We start from the raw sequence: 14,245 nt of genomic DNA on the forward strand, positions 1-14,245 counted from the left end.
GGAATGACTGATGGTAAAAGTGGACAGCCTTGGCTTCGTTTCTTAGGTAAAGAAAAAATAAAAATACCTAAATGTTTTGCAACTAGAGATGATCATACTAGGTGAAGTAAGTCAGGAAGAGAAAGACGCCATATGATATCGCTTATGTGTGGAATCCAAAATAGGACACAGATGAACTTATCTACAAAACAGATACAGACTCACAAACATAGAGAATGGACTTGTGGTTGCGCAGGGGGAGGGATGGAGTGGGAGTTCTGGATTAGCAAATGCAAACTATAGGATGTATACAATGGATAAACAGCAGGGTCCTGCTGTACAGCACAGGAAACTGTATTCAGTATCCTGTGATAAACCATAATGGAAAAGAATATGAAAAAAGAATGTATATATGTGTGTAACTGAATCACTTTGATGTACAGTATAAATGAGCATGACATTGTAAATCAACTATGCTGCAGTTTAAAAAAAGAATATGTATTTACCTCAAGAGAAATAATGGGAAATGTGTGTTTTTAAAGTGTTTGAAGAAAGAGGCCCTGTCTAATCCTTATGTTTCTTCTTTGTCCTGTAGAAACTAAAGAAAGAACTGGAGCGACTTAAAGATGATTTGGCCACGATCACAAGTAAATGTGAAGACTTTTTCAGTCAAGCGTCTGCCTCTGCCTCCACACCCGCCTTGCGGTCTGAGCTCAGCGTGGTCGTCCAGAGCATGAACCATGTCTATTCCATGTCGTCCACCTACATAGAGAAGTATGGAACCACTGCCTTGATAGAAATCATCTAAACTGACGTCATATAGCTTCCATTTATATACAGAAGCTGTTTAGATAAAAATGTTAATTTTTAAGAGTATAAAAAATTATTTACTTTTCTTCATTTATTTTTATTTTTAGCTGTGCCAGTTGGTGCTAGTGGTAAAGAACCCACCTGCCAATGCAGGAGACATAAGAGATGTGGGTTCGATTCCTGGGTTGGGAAGATCCCCTGGAGGAGGGTGTGGCAACCCACTCCAGTATTCTTGCCTGGAGAATCCCATGGACAGAGAAGCCTGATGGGCTATGGTTCATAGGGTCATAAAGAGTCAGACACGACTGAAGCAACTTAGCGTGCACGCACGGATTTGCTTTCTGCACGTGGGCTTTTTCTGGTTCAGCCCGTGGAGGCTACCTTTGTTGTGGTGTGTGGGTTTCTTGCTGCAGTGGCTTCTCTTGTTGGCGAGCACAGACTCTAGGCATGTGGGCATCACTAATTGTGGCTCAGGGGCTTAGTGGCTCCACATCTTCCTGGACCAGGGATCAAGCCTGTATCCCCTGCAGTGGCAGGTGGGTTCTTAGCCCTGTACCACCAGCGAAATCCCTCAAATTTTTTTTCTTAGTAACAAATGTGCTAACTATTTCTGTGCATTTATGATGCCTCTTCATACTGAAAGGGAATGAGCTTCAGAGAGAAAAGCATTAATGATCTTCCCACGTGTTCCCTGTAGTTTGGTAGCTCAGCTGTTGCGGTCTGTTGAACTTGCCTCCCAGTCTTGCTCTAAACTAGGTTTGAGAGAAGCCCCTCTTCTGGTGGAATCTTCTGCTGAAGACAACTTGGCATGGTGTGGAGTCTCTTAGACAGTTAATGGGATGTTGAACTTTTTAAAAAATTTTTATTGAAATTAATTGATTTACAAGGTTGTGCTAATTTCTGCTATATAGCAAAGTGATTGTTATACACAGATATATTTTCTGTATCCTTTTCCATTATAGTTTATTACAGGGTATTGAATATAGTTCCCTGTGCTATACAATAGGACCTTGTTGTCCATCAATCCTGTAGTGATAGCTTGCATCCGCTGACCCTACTCCACCCTTCTCCCAGCTCCCCTTCCGCCACCACAGGTCTGTTCTCTGTGTCTGTGAGTCTGTTTCCGTTTCACAGATAAGTTCCTTGCTGTCATGTTTTAGATTTCACATATAGGTGATATCATGTGGCATTTGTCTTTCTCTTTCTGATTTACTTAGTGGGATGTGAATCTTGTAGTAAAAACTGTTATTGTGCTGCCATGAGGAACACACTGCGTCACACAGCCTCATGGTGCGTCAAGACTATATTGCAGGAAAATAAACACGTAACAGAAGCGGTGTTGTTTAATTATCTTTTTCAGATTGAAAACGGTCAACTTGGTGTTAAAAAACACTCAAGCTGCAGAAGCCCTTGTAAAACTCTATGAAACTAAACTGTGTGAAGAGGAAGCAGTTACAGCCGACAAGAATAACATTGAGAATCTAATAAGTACTTTAAAGGTATGCGTTTCACTGCTGGCTGTTTTTTAAGACTGTGCTCTAACAGTATTTCTCTAGAACTTGGCTCAGGTCTTCAGACATCAAGCATTAAGTATCTGAACTTGAATACCTCTCTATTCATTCCATATCTTTTCTCTGTAATACTATGACTTACTGTAAATAAGTATGTTGATTCATTTTTAGTTTGAGATGAGTTCTTTTCATTTGAAGTTTTATCTTTCTGACAGTAGATTTTTGTACTCTGTTCATGTTGGCAGCAAGAAGAGTTGAACCTTAAAAGTAAATTGTTTGTAGTTAGATGCCCTTGCAGAAGAGGCAGTTATTTTAAGAAATTAGAGAGGTGAACAGACTAGATAATCTAAGAAGGAAGAGGAAAGATGGTTGTACTTGTATGTTTCTGTCCTTCCACTTATAAAGCCCTGAGTAAAGATATTGTAAAACAGTTGTGAAAAGTTGCTTCAGTGATTTTTAATGCACACATTCATTTTTAAACAATGGAATCAGTAGATATTTTAAAAAACAACGAAAAAGACTTACCAATGGCAGACTTGCTTATGGAATATGTTTTATTTTCTTGATGTGCAAAATCTATTAGGCTGAACTTTATATATAAAATTGTTATTTTTTTTTAGGTCAAAGTACAGCCAAATATGACAATTTTATAAGGTTCAACCTAATGAAATATTTTGTATATGAAATATATTCTTTTCATTGTCTGATTTTATGTCAGTCATTTGTAAATGAGTTGTAAAACTAAGCAAATGAAGTGTTTAGCTGGTGAGCACCTTACCCATTTTTATAACTTTGTAAATTGTTCCATTTTAGCAATGGAGATCTGAAGTGGATGAAAAGAGAGAGGTCTTCCATGAGCTGGAGGATGAGCTGCAGAGAGCAAAGACCATTAGTGATGAGATGTTTAAAACCTACAAAGAACGTGACCTTGACTTTGACTGGCACAAAGAAAAAGCAGATCAGTTGGTTGAGAGATGGCAGAATGTTCATGTTCAGATTGATAACAGGTTACTAGCCTTTTCATTCCGTTTTAGCTCAGATTTAATCTCTGTATTCTGGGTAAAGTCTAAATGTATTAGGGTTTTTACCCCCATATGTAATTCATTCCATAGAGCAGTTACTTGTGTTAATTGCAAGAGCTGCGTCTAATTGTATTTCTTTTTTATAGGATGGCCTTAAGATACTTAACTTCCAAATGAATACTTTTTGGTTTTGTATTATTACAATTATTGATGTAGTTTGGCATTTGTATTGTTAATCTACTTGCATTTTCTGAAGGAAAAAACAATGCAGTTCTCTAGTTATTGCAAAGTGATAGCATCCAAATAACCATGCTTAGTAATAGCGTGGGTCAAGGGCGGGATGCAGCATCTATAGTATGCAAGAAAGGTAAAAGAAACTGAAATGGCCTGATGTTCATTCGAGTCAAAGGTAAAAGAAAGTCAAGATCATTTGCCCAGTGACTGAAATAAAGAAGTGAAAGGAAATGTGATAGTTTTGGGGACGAAATGGAATAGTGTTCTTTCTTACCCATTTTTTATGTTTTTATTAATGCCACTGAAATGCTTTTATAACATAGTGCCATGTGTGACAAATAAGTTATTTTTAAAAACATAGTAGCTAATCTCTAATATACGTGATCTATAGGTTTAATGCAGTGGTTTTACAGTCATGGAAACTGAGTGTTCAATTACAGCTCCTGAAACGTATTCTCTGAGTTCATGTTGAACTGTTCATTGCAGCCAGGTCATGATTTCAGAAGTGAAACTGCCATTGCTGCAAGCTTTGGATCTTCAAGACTTGCTGATTGATAATTACTGTAGTCAAGTTTCCACTTTTCCTGCTTTTTAGCTTTAGTCTCTTGGATTTGCCCCTAGAACAATCAGTACTAATAAGCTGCACAAGTCCTGGATAAAAGGACAACAACCCACCACAGCAGTGCAGGGGCCCTTGGAAATTGGCCTAGGGTGGCAGTCTTGAATTCTGGACACTCCCCTGTGGTTGCACTTAGGACAGTTCGTTTGTCCCTCCCTTCTTTTCTATATGTGCCAGCTCCCTATTGGTTGCTATAGGAAACTGTGACTATTCTTTTGTCATCCTCTTAGGTTACGGGACTTGGAAGGCATTGGCAAGTCACTGAAGTACTACAGAGATACGTATCACCCGTTGGATGATTGGATCCAGCAAGTTGAAACTACTCAGAGGAAGATTCAAGAAAATCAGCCTGAAAATAGTAAAACTCTGGCCACGCAGTTGAATCAGCAGAAGGTGTGCAAACATAGCTCCTCATGGTGGTGTCTGCATTTAGTCATGCAGGGCCTTGACCTTCCTTTCTCTTGTTAAGACAGTAGGTCAGCAGCTGTTTCAAGGAAGGCAGGAATAAATCATAAATGTTAAAAATTTGCTCTCAGACCTTCATACATTACTTCTTTGATTTATTGGAGGTCAATTTTGAAACCATAAGGAATAAGAAAGTTTCATGTTGGGACAGTTCAAGTGTCTAAATCATTGAGGTTAGATTAGGACCCTACATTTTTAAATTTTTTTAAATACAATTTATTAGAAAACTGAAATTTACAATGTGTGTATATCACTCACTGAGTACATGGCATTTAAAAACAACATCATTACAGAAAGATAACAAAAATACAAAGTCTTAAAACCTACGGGATATGGAAAACATTATCCATGAGGCCTTAAACGTAGTAGACTTTACATAAAAAGGAAAAGCAATGAGTATACAAGTATACAGCCAGTTTAAGAAGTTAGCAAAATAAACAGAATAATCATAAAGAAAAGAAAGCAACTAATACATACCAGATATTAATGCAATAAAAATAAAGATAAAATTGAGAGGTTCAACAGAGTCAAAGCTGCCTTAAAAAGCTTCTCTAAAAAGGGAAACATCGGATAACAATAATCAACAAGAAGAGTCTTGCAAATAAACAATACTCAAAATGGGAATTACTCATAGAAGCATTAAGAATATAAATAATAGAAACAACTTTATGCCTATATATTCGAAGATTAGTTGTTTCGTATACAGGGTTATCATTACCATCTTTCTAAATTCCATATATATGTGTTAGTACACTGTATTGGTGTTTTTCTTTCTGGCTTATTTCAGTCTGTATCATAGGCTCCAGTTTCATCCAGGGACCCTACATTTTAAAAAATGGTTAGTTGTAGAAAATTAGACAGCCACATTTGACTGAGTTAAATGCTTTGAGATTTTTGATCCATCTTGAGGGCCAGTAATTTCTAGCTCTCTTTAGGTCAAGATTAGGATTAAGGAGCAAAGGGTTTCAAGCCTGCTTGTGGATAATTCCCACGGAGTTTAGTAATTTCTGCTTTGGAAGCCCCATGAGGGGGTGTCACTTAGTGGCTTGAACTTGAATGTTTGAACTTCACCCATAAGGTAGATGACATTAAGAGCAGTGGGGTAGAGGGAATTCCCTGGCAGTCCAGTGGTTAGGAATCTCTGCTTTCATTGCCGAGGACATGGGTTCAATCCCTGGTGTGGGAACTAAGATCCCACAAGCCAAGTGGTGCAGCCAGATAAATTAATTGATTAATAAAGGCTGTGCTTAAAAGTAAAGTAGGGTAGAGAGCTGTAGTCTTAAGTGATGTAGGTATGTCTTAGTGCCTCAGATCTCAAGTTGTTGGACAGCATAGAATTCTTGTTGCTTTTCTGCTAACCTGTGTGCATTTATAGATGCTGGTTTCTGAAATAGAAATGAAACAGAGCAAAATGGACGAGTGTCAGAAGTACGCAGAACAGTACTCCACTGCGGTGAAGGTGAGAAGACTAGTTCCTTGCATCAGATTTCACGTCCAGGTGTTTGGGGGATGCTTCCAAAGTGTTCTTTTAAAGCCTTCAGGGGTCATTCAGTCTGTGTTGAAAAGTGAAACAGAATCTTCACTGTCACTTATCTGTTAATTCTTCATGGAAACCTGAGTCACGTGACAAGCCCTGGTTGTTTACTCTCTCTGCGTGTCAAACACACATGCACAGCTTGCTCACACCCCCATGTATACCAGGAGAAAATGTAGCTCTGTCATCTGCCTCTTTCTACTTCGCTTACCCCTTCCTTCCTTGCTGGAGTGTTCCATTCAAGTATTGCTAGAACACCCACCATTAGTCTGTGTTAGGGTTCCATGTGAGTATTGCTGTAATATTCCATGGAAGTTATTGCTGGAGTATCCATGCAAATATTGCCGTAATATTCCATGGAAGAACATCTCCCTTAGGGATGGTTCCCATGTACTCTGAGTCACCCGCCACGTCTTGGCTCTGGCCATCCGGATCTGCAGTCCCATTTTTTATCTAGATGAGGGGGAGACTGAAAATAATTGGTACGCTGTTCCTAAATGTGTCCATGAGCTCCTAAAGGGACTTAGGAGCTTTCCTGACCACCCTAAATGTTTCTGATTTTTATTACCACCTTGGAAACATCTCAGGATTGGATTGATTCCTGAAAATGTTTTTTTATTTAAAGTCATTCAGTGAAACTGGATTCCCTTTCTCTGCATCAAAAATCACTATAGAATGATGTGTTAGTGCTTTGCCATGATTAATCTTACCGATTTCTTCATGCAGGACTACGAATTACAAACAATGACCTATCGGGCCATGGTGGATTCACAGCAAAAGTCTCCAGTGAAACGACGGAGAATGCAGAGCTCAGCAGATCTCGTCATTCAGGAGGTGGTAACCGTCCAGAGAGAGGGAGCGTGCAAAAGAGAGAAGCAGCACTCTAGCAGTTTTACATTTATATATTTGTATTATGGTGAAATATACATAGTAGGAAATTCACCATCTTAACCATTTTTACGTGTAGAATTTAGTGACATTTAATACCTTTGAAATGTTGTACAACCTTGATCACAATCCGAGTCCAGAGCAGTCCATCATTCCGAGTAGCTGCTCTTTACCTATGATAATACATTTTATTAAGGGTTTTGAGAAGCTCTTTGAAAATCCTCATTCAAGATGACTGAATTGCCGAGAATACTAAATGCCTGTCACGGTTACATTTAGAGGAGGAAGGTCATTATTGTGGTTTGCACAGCCATGATCTTGCTCCTATGTGGTTATTGTTACTAGGAGTCATGAGCTTCCCTGCCCCAGAGCCTAGTTAATGTTTTAATTATTACTTGGTGTTTGTTCAGCTCATTTAGGGCAAATGGAGATTATGTTTCTATCTTTTTGTTTTTTTTTTTCTTTACTTGTAGTTCATGGACCTGAGGACCCGATACACGGCTCTGGTCACCCTCATGACACAATATATTAAATTTGCTGGGGACTCACTGAAGAGACTGGAGGAGGAGGAGGTAACCAGTAACCATGGGCAGGTCACTGGCAGGGAGCCATGAGGCAGCTTCGTGATAAACTCACATGGTTGAGATCTGATGTATAAGTGATTAGTTATAAAATTACAGTGAAAAACAGTAGAGGCCTGGGATTTTTTGGTTTGTTATTGAGATTCTCTCAAATTGAAAAGCATTGCAAAAAAAGAAACAACCATTTTGGGGACCAAAAGAAAAACATTTTAATTTTCTCTCTAGGACTCTATCTAATATGAGAGGGTTAATGTCACAAATGGCTCTGTTTACATTATGGAATGTAGGCAGTTTAGCAGAATTTTTTCCAGTTTTCTTTGAAGTATCGTTATTACTGTTATTATGTCTGCAGAAATATTACATAAACAAATTTGTTTTATATCTTTTAAATTAATTTATATCTTCAAGGATTTAAAACAAACACCATTAAGTTAAAAGTAGCAGGTATTTCTACAAAATGGTAATGCATTAAGAATTGAGGTGTTTTGTTTTTATTTTTGTCAAAAAGATATGGTGTATATTAAAAAGACTGTGCATTTAGTAATATATTCAGAAACAGAATAGGGAGTTATTCATGAAAGTATGTTTTTATAAGAGGCTATTGTATCTAATTTTGAAGGTATTATGCTGTGCTCTGTTATCTTGATATACTTTCTATTCCTGACCTCAGGACAGACAAAAATAGTAAATTGAATACTACAATAAGTAAACTATGGGGCACTGGCCATTTAAATTAGACCATTGTTGAAATTCTGAAGGTGATTATACTTAGTATAACTCCATTCATATAATGAGAGAACCAAAATGGTAGCAAATGTCTAATAGATGTTGCTTTCTTAGTCTTTAAAAAAAGTTTACTACTTTTGTAAACTATTTCTGTCTGTTCAGAGTTACTAACACTAACATAGCTATTTGCACGTCTTTATAACTAACTTCCTTTGGGCTTAGAAAGGAGAACCAGAGTATATTCACATCCAAAGAATTGGCATACACTTCTCATTTATGAAAGGTCCACAATTTTTTTACATTTTTAGTTTTTAAGAGATATTCCATTTTAAGTGGTAGGCAGATCTTTTAAACTGTATATTAGTTAAATGTAAAATAAAATAAGGCTTTCCTTTATTACTATGTGATTGCACACATATGAGCCACTTTGCTTAGTTTATCTGATTGGGTAGAGTACCAGAAGTTGATAGACCCAAAAGATATTTCAAAAAGCCTGAAATATATCTAAATTATGCTTGTCATCCTTTGAAATGTTAAAGATTTATATTGAAATGAAAGTCAAAATAATATAGTTTATGGAAGTCTGTGAAAGGACTATTATAATTTAAAATAGATTTTTAAGTTCTTTATTAAAAATTCACCACTTAAGGGTCTTAATAATGGAGTATCTTATAAAACATACATAGCTCAATTTTCAGATTCCACAAAGTGTTTCTGAAACTGGGTCTCTAAGACCCACATTCGAAATCTTGGTCAGAGAGCAGAATTTTCCATAATAAACATGTTATCAAAGAGGGAGCCATGTTAATTTCAAAGATAATACCAAATTAGCTACAGAAATATTAGTAAGGTATCTGTAATGGATATTTAATGGATAAAGAGATTTTTCTAGTTTGTGTTGACAGCGGAATATATTAATTGCTGAGATTAAAAGACAGTATGTCTCCTTGGGAAAAATTTAGATAAAACTTGAAGTTATTTTATGTGAATAAGTTTGAGATACATAAGAAAGCAAATCAGTAGTAGAACTAAATGATCTCTAGTAATTTTTCTGATCTTTGCTTAAAAAAATTATAGTTATCTAGGCAACATGAGATTCAGTGAGATTGCTGCTGCTGCTGCTAAGTCACTTCAGTCGTGTCCGACTCTGTGTGACCCCATAGACGGCAGCCCATCAGGCTCCCCCGTCCCTGGGATTCTCCAGGCAAGAACACTGGAGTGGGTTGCCATTTCCTTCTCCAATATGTGAGATTAGCAGTCACTTAAATGATTCCAAGACACTGAGTTTAACTTTTTTTTTTTCTGAGAGAATTTTCATTTTTTTTAAACCTCAGACTATGACCAAGAAAAAAAAGGGACTCAAAACTTCTTCACTACAGCTAAGTTTGAAAGGAAATTTGATGAGAAATTGAGAAAGACCCTTGTAGTTGTCTACTCAAAATATTAATATATGGAATACTTTTAATATCTAAGCAGATAAAATGCTTCAGTGTCATTAAGAGTTAACCCTGATAATAAACAGAGCACTAAATATTACAGACTGTGATGAGATTTGTTTTCATATGAATTCTTATTAAAAATCATATTTAGGTTAGCAAAGGAACAACCAAAATTCTCATCAGAATTATTGGCAATCATGTAATGAGAGGACGCAAAATAAGCTGTGTGGTCTGTAATACAAATCAAATTCTTAAGATTTACTAAGGCTTTTCAATGAAAATAAAACCCGCTGTTTAGAATAATTTCCCTCCTTCTGTTTAAGTTACTTGTAACTATGATGATTTTTAGCTGATAATACAACACTAATAAGCTTATGATATTAACAAAGAAGTTAAATTGTGATTATAAACTAGCTGTGATCACATTGTTCTATAGTCAAGTATATTCCTCCCAGCTGAGATCAATTCTGTAATCAATGAAGTGAACAAATTTTCTTAATTGGAGCTGAATTCCTAAGTATACTTTTATAAGCATTTATATTTAACACATATCTTTATGTTTGTGGAGTATCTGAAGGTACTTGTCAAGGTGGATTCATATGGGCCGTGTCATTAATGACAGCAACAAAGTCTGTGAGTATATGAAGCACATCTTTTCTAAAGCCACCAGGACTATGGCTGCCTTTGTATTAGCAATTCTGATTATTGCAAGTATCATAGTTCAGTTCAGTCGCTCAGTCGTGTCCGACTCTCCGCAACCCCATGAATCACAGCACGCCAGGCCTCCCTGTCCATCACCAACTCCCGGAGTTCACTCAGACTCATGTCCACAGAGTCGGAGATGCCATCCAGCCATCTCATTCTCTGTCGTCCCCTTCTCCTCCCGCCCCCAACCTTTCCCAGCATCGTAGGCTTTTCCAGTGAGTCAACTCGTCGCATCATAGTAGGGCAATATAAATTAGTGAGGAATTAGATTGTAGAAAATTACAAATTTTTATGTAATTCCCTCCTTCCTCCTGTTAAGTATTGTTTCCTCAATTGGCTCTTAGTTCCAGAGTTCTATATCTTCTTTCTTTTAGAAATCATTTTTAGTTTCTTTTGGGCTAGAAACTGAAGACTGAACTCTCTAATGCCGTTCAGTTCCTGTATGTCCTATGTTCTTAGCTCGTAGGACTGAGTTGTGTGTGAGTGAAAGAGGACTGCTGTGAGAATTGTGGTTCCTACTTTGTCATCTGCCTGTTGCGTGAGTTTTCAAAATTCAAGTTTTCTAGACCTCAGTGTCCTCACCTGTAAGGTTCCTTCCTGCTGTAAAATCCTGAGCTAGCAAATTTTAAAAATAAAATTATTCCTGAGAGGCAAAAAAAAAAAAAAAATCCCTTGGCTAGAAAAGCCGGCACGCAGGGTTCGTGGTTTCCCCCGCTGCTGACTTCCTGTCGCTCCTCTGGTGGCGGTGGCGGGGCGCGGGCTGCCTCGGGGCCCCTCCCCGGTGTCGGTCCTCGGCGAGCGCGGCTCCGGACGCCTGCAGACGGGCCGGGGCGGCGCGGGTCTGACCCTTCTGAACGTCTCTCGTAGATGCAGAGGCGTCAGGAGGCTTCCGAGCAGGGGGTGTACTCAGACCTGCTCCAGCGTCAGGAGGCGACCGCGCGGGAGAACCGCCAACTCGCGGGGAAGATCTCGGAGCTGGAGAGGGCGCTGGCCGAGCTCGAGAGGCAGAAGTCGCGGGCCGAGCAGGAGCTCCCGCGAGTCCGCGAGGCGGCGGAGGACGCGCTGAGGAGGCAGCGCAGGGACGCGGCCGACGTCGCGCTGCAGAAGGCACGCGCCGAGAGCGAGGCCCAGCGGTACCGCCGCGAGCTGCAGGCGGTGGAGCGCGACCTCCGCGGCTTCCGGGAGCAGCTGGCGGAGCACAGCGCCGCCCAGAGGGCGCTGGAGGAGCGCCTGACCAGGAAGGACTGCAGCCTCCAGGAGCTCGAGCGGCAGCGGGGCGAGCTCCTGGCGGAGCTGAGGAGGAAGAAAGCCCACGAAGCCGAGCTCCTGGAGCTGATGGAGCGGATGGAGAGGGACCTCACGTTCCAGAAGCAGCTGCAGGGAAAGCAGAAAGCCGACTCGGAAGCCCGGAGAGCAGTAGCAGAAATGCAGCATCCGTGCAGGGAAAGCGCGCGCCCAGCCGGTCCGAGCGCCGAGGCCACGGACCTGAAGGAGCAGGTGGACGAGCTGATGGCGGCCAACAGGAGGGCCGAGCAGGACGTGAGGGAGCTGAAGGGTGAACTCGGTGCCCTACAGCTTGAAAAGACCTCCTCGGAGGAGAAGGCCCGCTCGCTCAAAGAGAAACTGGATGAGACCAACAGGGCCCTGAGGTGCCTGAAGCTGGAACTGGAAAGGAAGGACCAGGCCGAGGAGGGGTACTCGCGGCAGCTCCAGGAGCTAGGCAGGCAGCTGAGCCAGACCTCGGGGAGGGCGGCGGAGGTCAGGCAGGAGGCCGCCGACCTCACGAGGATGAAGCATAGCTATGAGCTGGAACTGGAATCGCTGCAGCAGGAGCAGGGCAAGCTCCAGAGGGAGGGGGACCGGATCAGCAGGACGCAGGCTGCCGCCGAGAGGAGCATGCAGCATCTAAACTCACAGGTTACTTCTCCGCAGAATGGTAAGGCGTCCTCTAGCGAAAGAGCATGGTCCTGCCAGGAAACTTCAGGTAACCTGAAAGAGCAATTTGAGAAAAGTCACGCTCAGTTGCTTCAGAATATTCAAGCCGAAAAGGAGAATAACGAGAAAATCCAAAAGCTGAAAGAGGAATTGGAGAGAAGTAATGAACGTGCAGACAAGCTCAGGCACAAGGTGGAGGAGCTCACCAGGCAGAATAACCAGACCAAGTTAACTATGCAGAGAATTCAGGCAGAATCGGCAGATGTGGTCTTAGAGAAACAAGCCATCCAGCAAAGATGCGAAACGCTGCAACTCCAGGCGGATGGTTTCAAAGACCAGCTCCGCACCACCACCGAGCACTTGCACAAACAGACCAAAACGGAACAGGATTTCCAAAGGAGAATCAAATGCCTGGAAGAAGACCTGGCCCAGAGTCAGCATTTAGTGAGTGAATTCAAGCAGAAGTGTGACCAGCAAGACCGCATCATCCAGAACACAGAGAAGGAGGTACGAAGTCTGAGCGCAGAGCTGAGCGCATCCAAAGAGGAGAAGCGCCTCGGGGAGCAGACGGTGCAGATGCAGCGGGCGCAGGTGCAGGACCTGAACAACAGGCTGAAGAAGGTGCAAGACGAACTGCACTTAAAGACCCTAGAGGAGCAGGTGACCCACAGGAAGATGGTTCTGTTTCAGGAAGAGTCTGAGAAATTCAAGCGTTCTGCGGAGGAGTTTCGGAAGAAGATGGAAAAATTGATGGACTCCAAAGATATCACAGAACGTGATATTTCGGGCATCCAGCTGGAGTTCGTGTCTCTGCAGCGGGAAAACAGCAGGGCTCAAGAGAACGCCAGGCTCTGTGAGACAAACATCCGAGAACTGGAGAGGCAGCTCCAGCAGTATCGCCAGCAGATGCACCAAGGGCAGGATGGGCACGCCCATCACTACCAGAAGTGTCGGAAGCTTGAGGATGAGCTGGTGGCCCAGAAGCGGGAGGTGGAAAACCTGAAGCAGAAGATGGACCAGCAGATAAAGGAGCACGAGCATCAGTTAGTGGTGCTCCAATGTGAAATCCAGAAAAAGAACACAGCCATCAAGCCAGACCCTGAGATGGCAGGAAAAGAGGGTCCAGGCCCCAGGGACCTCCCCTCCACTCCCCCAGTGGCTGGGGCCCCTCTGCAGAGGTGGACTCAGGGACCACAGCCCTCGGAGGAAAGATGGCAGCGTTGGGATGCGGAGCATGTGCAGAAGGAGGTCCAGGGCAGGCCATCAGGGGCTCCAGTTGAGAAAGAGAAAACCCAGCAGTGCTACTCTGAGTACTTTTCTCAAACAAGCACCGAGTTACAGATAACTTTTGATGAGACGAACCCCATTGCAAGACTGTCAGAAATTGAGAAGCTAAGAGATCAAGCTCTGTATAATTCCAGACCCGCCATCAGGTGTCAAGATGACAAGTGTGAAATAGACCTGGTGACGCTTCTGGCGCCCTTCGAGGTATTCCCGGAGTTCTGGGACCTTACCAGTTACCCTCTGTCAAGTTTTCGCTCTTGTTTCCTTTCTCTGCTAGGCTATATTATTTTAGCCATGATGAATGTGATTGGCTCTTTGTAGTTCCGACAGAAAATCATGCTATCATTTTCTAGTGATTTACCTGAACCTTTATTACAAACCGTAGTCTTTAGTTTTTAAGTGCCTGAGATGAAAAACACAGATGGCATGGCTATCCTGTTGGTATCAACAGGGATTCTATTCTGAAAAATTTGACCGTAAAGAAAACTAGAAAAAGCAAGCAGTTAGTTTTAA

General features: G+C 41.4%; 1 protein-coding gene across 24 annotated transcripts in view; it reads left to right on the top strand.

Annotated features, from left to right (window-relative positions):
* Nucleotides 1-14,245, top strand: part of DST (dystonin) — a 542,031-nt gene that overhangs the window by 362,021 nt on the left and 165,765 nt on the right. For 21 of the 24 annotated variants that reach the window (XM_088831322.1, XM_088831318.1, XM_088831320.1 and 18 more), the window contains 7 exons: nucleotides 575-753; nucleotides 2,150-2,288; nucleotides 3,114-3,307; nucleotides 4,406-4,568; nucleotides 6,016-6,099; nucleotides 6,901-7,008; nucleotides 7,536-7,634. In XM_088831322.1, coding sequence (XP_088687448.1) covers nucleotides 575-753; nucleotides 2,150-2,288; nucleotides 3,114-3,307; nucleotides 4,406-4,568; nucleotides 6,016-6,099; nucleotides 6,901-7,008; nucleotides 7,536-7,634 — 966 coding nt within the window. Of the gene's footprint in view, nucleotides 1-574; nucleotides 754-2,149; nucleotides 2,289-3,113; nucleotides 3,308-4,405; nucleotides 4,569-6,015; nucleotides 6,100-6,900; nucleotides 7,009-7,535; nucleotides 7,635-11,380; nucleotides 13,937-14,245 lie in introns of all 24 variants that reach the window. The other 3 variants (XM_088831326.1, XM_088831327.1, XM_088831325.1) reach the window with 1 other exon arrangement.

Source organism: Moschus berezovskii, chromosome 23 (assembly GCF_049115385.1).
Source record: "Moschus berezovskii isolate FMDL1 chromosome 23, NW_MosBer_1.0, whole genome shotgun sequence".
NCBI lineage: Eukaryota > Metazoa > Chordata > Mammalia > Artiodactyla > Moschidae > Moschus > Moschus berezovskii.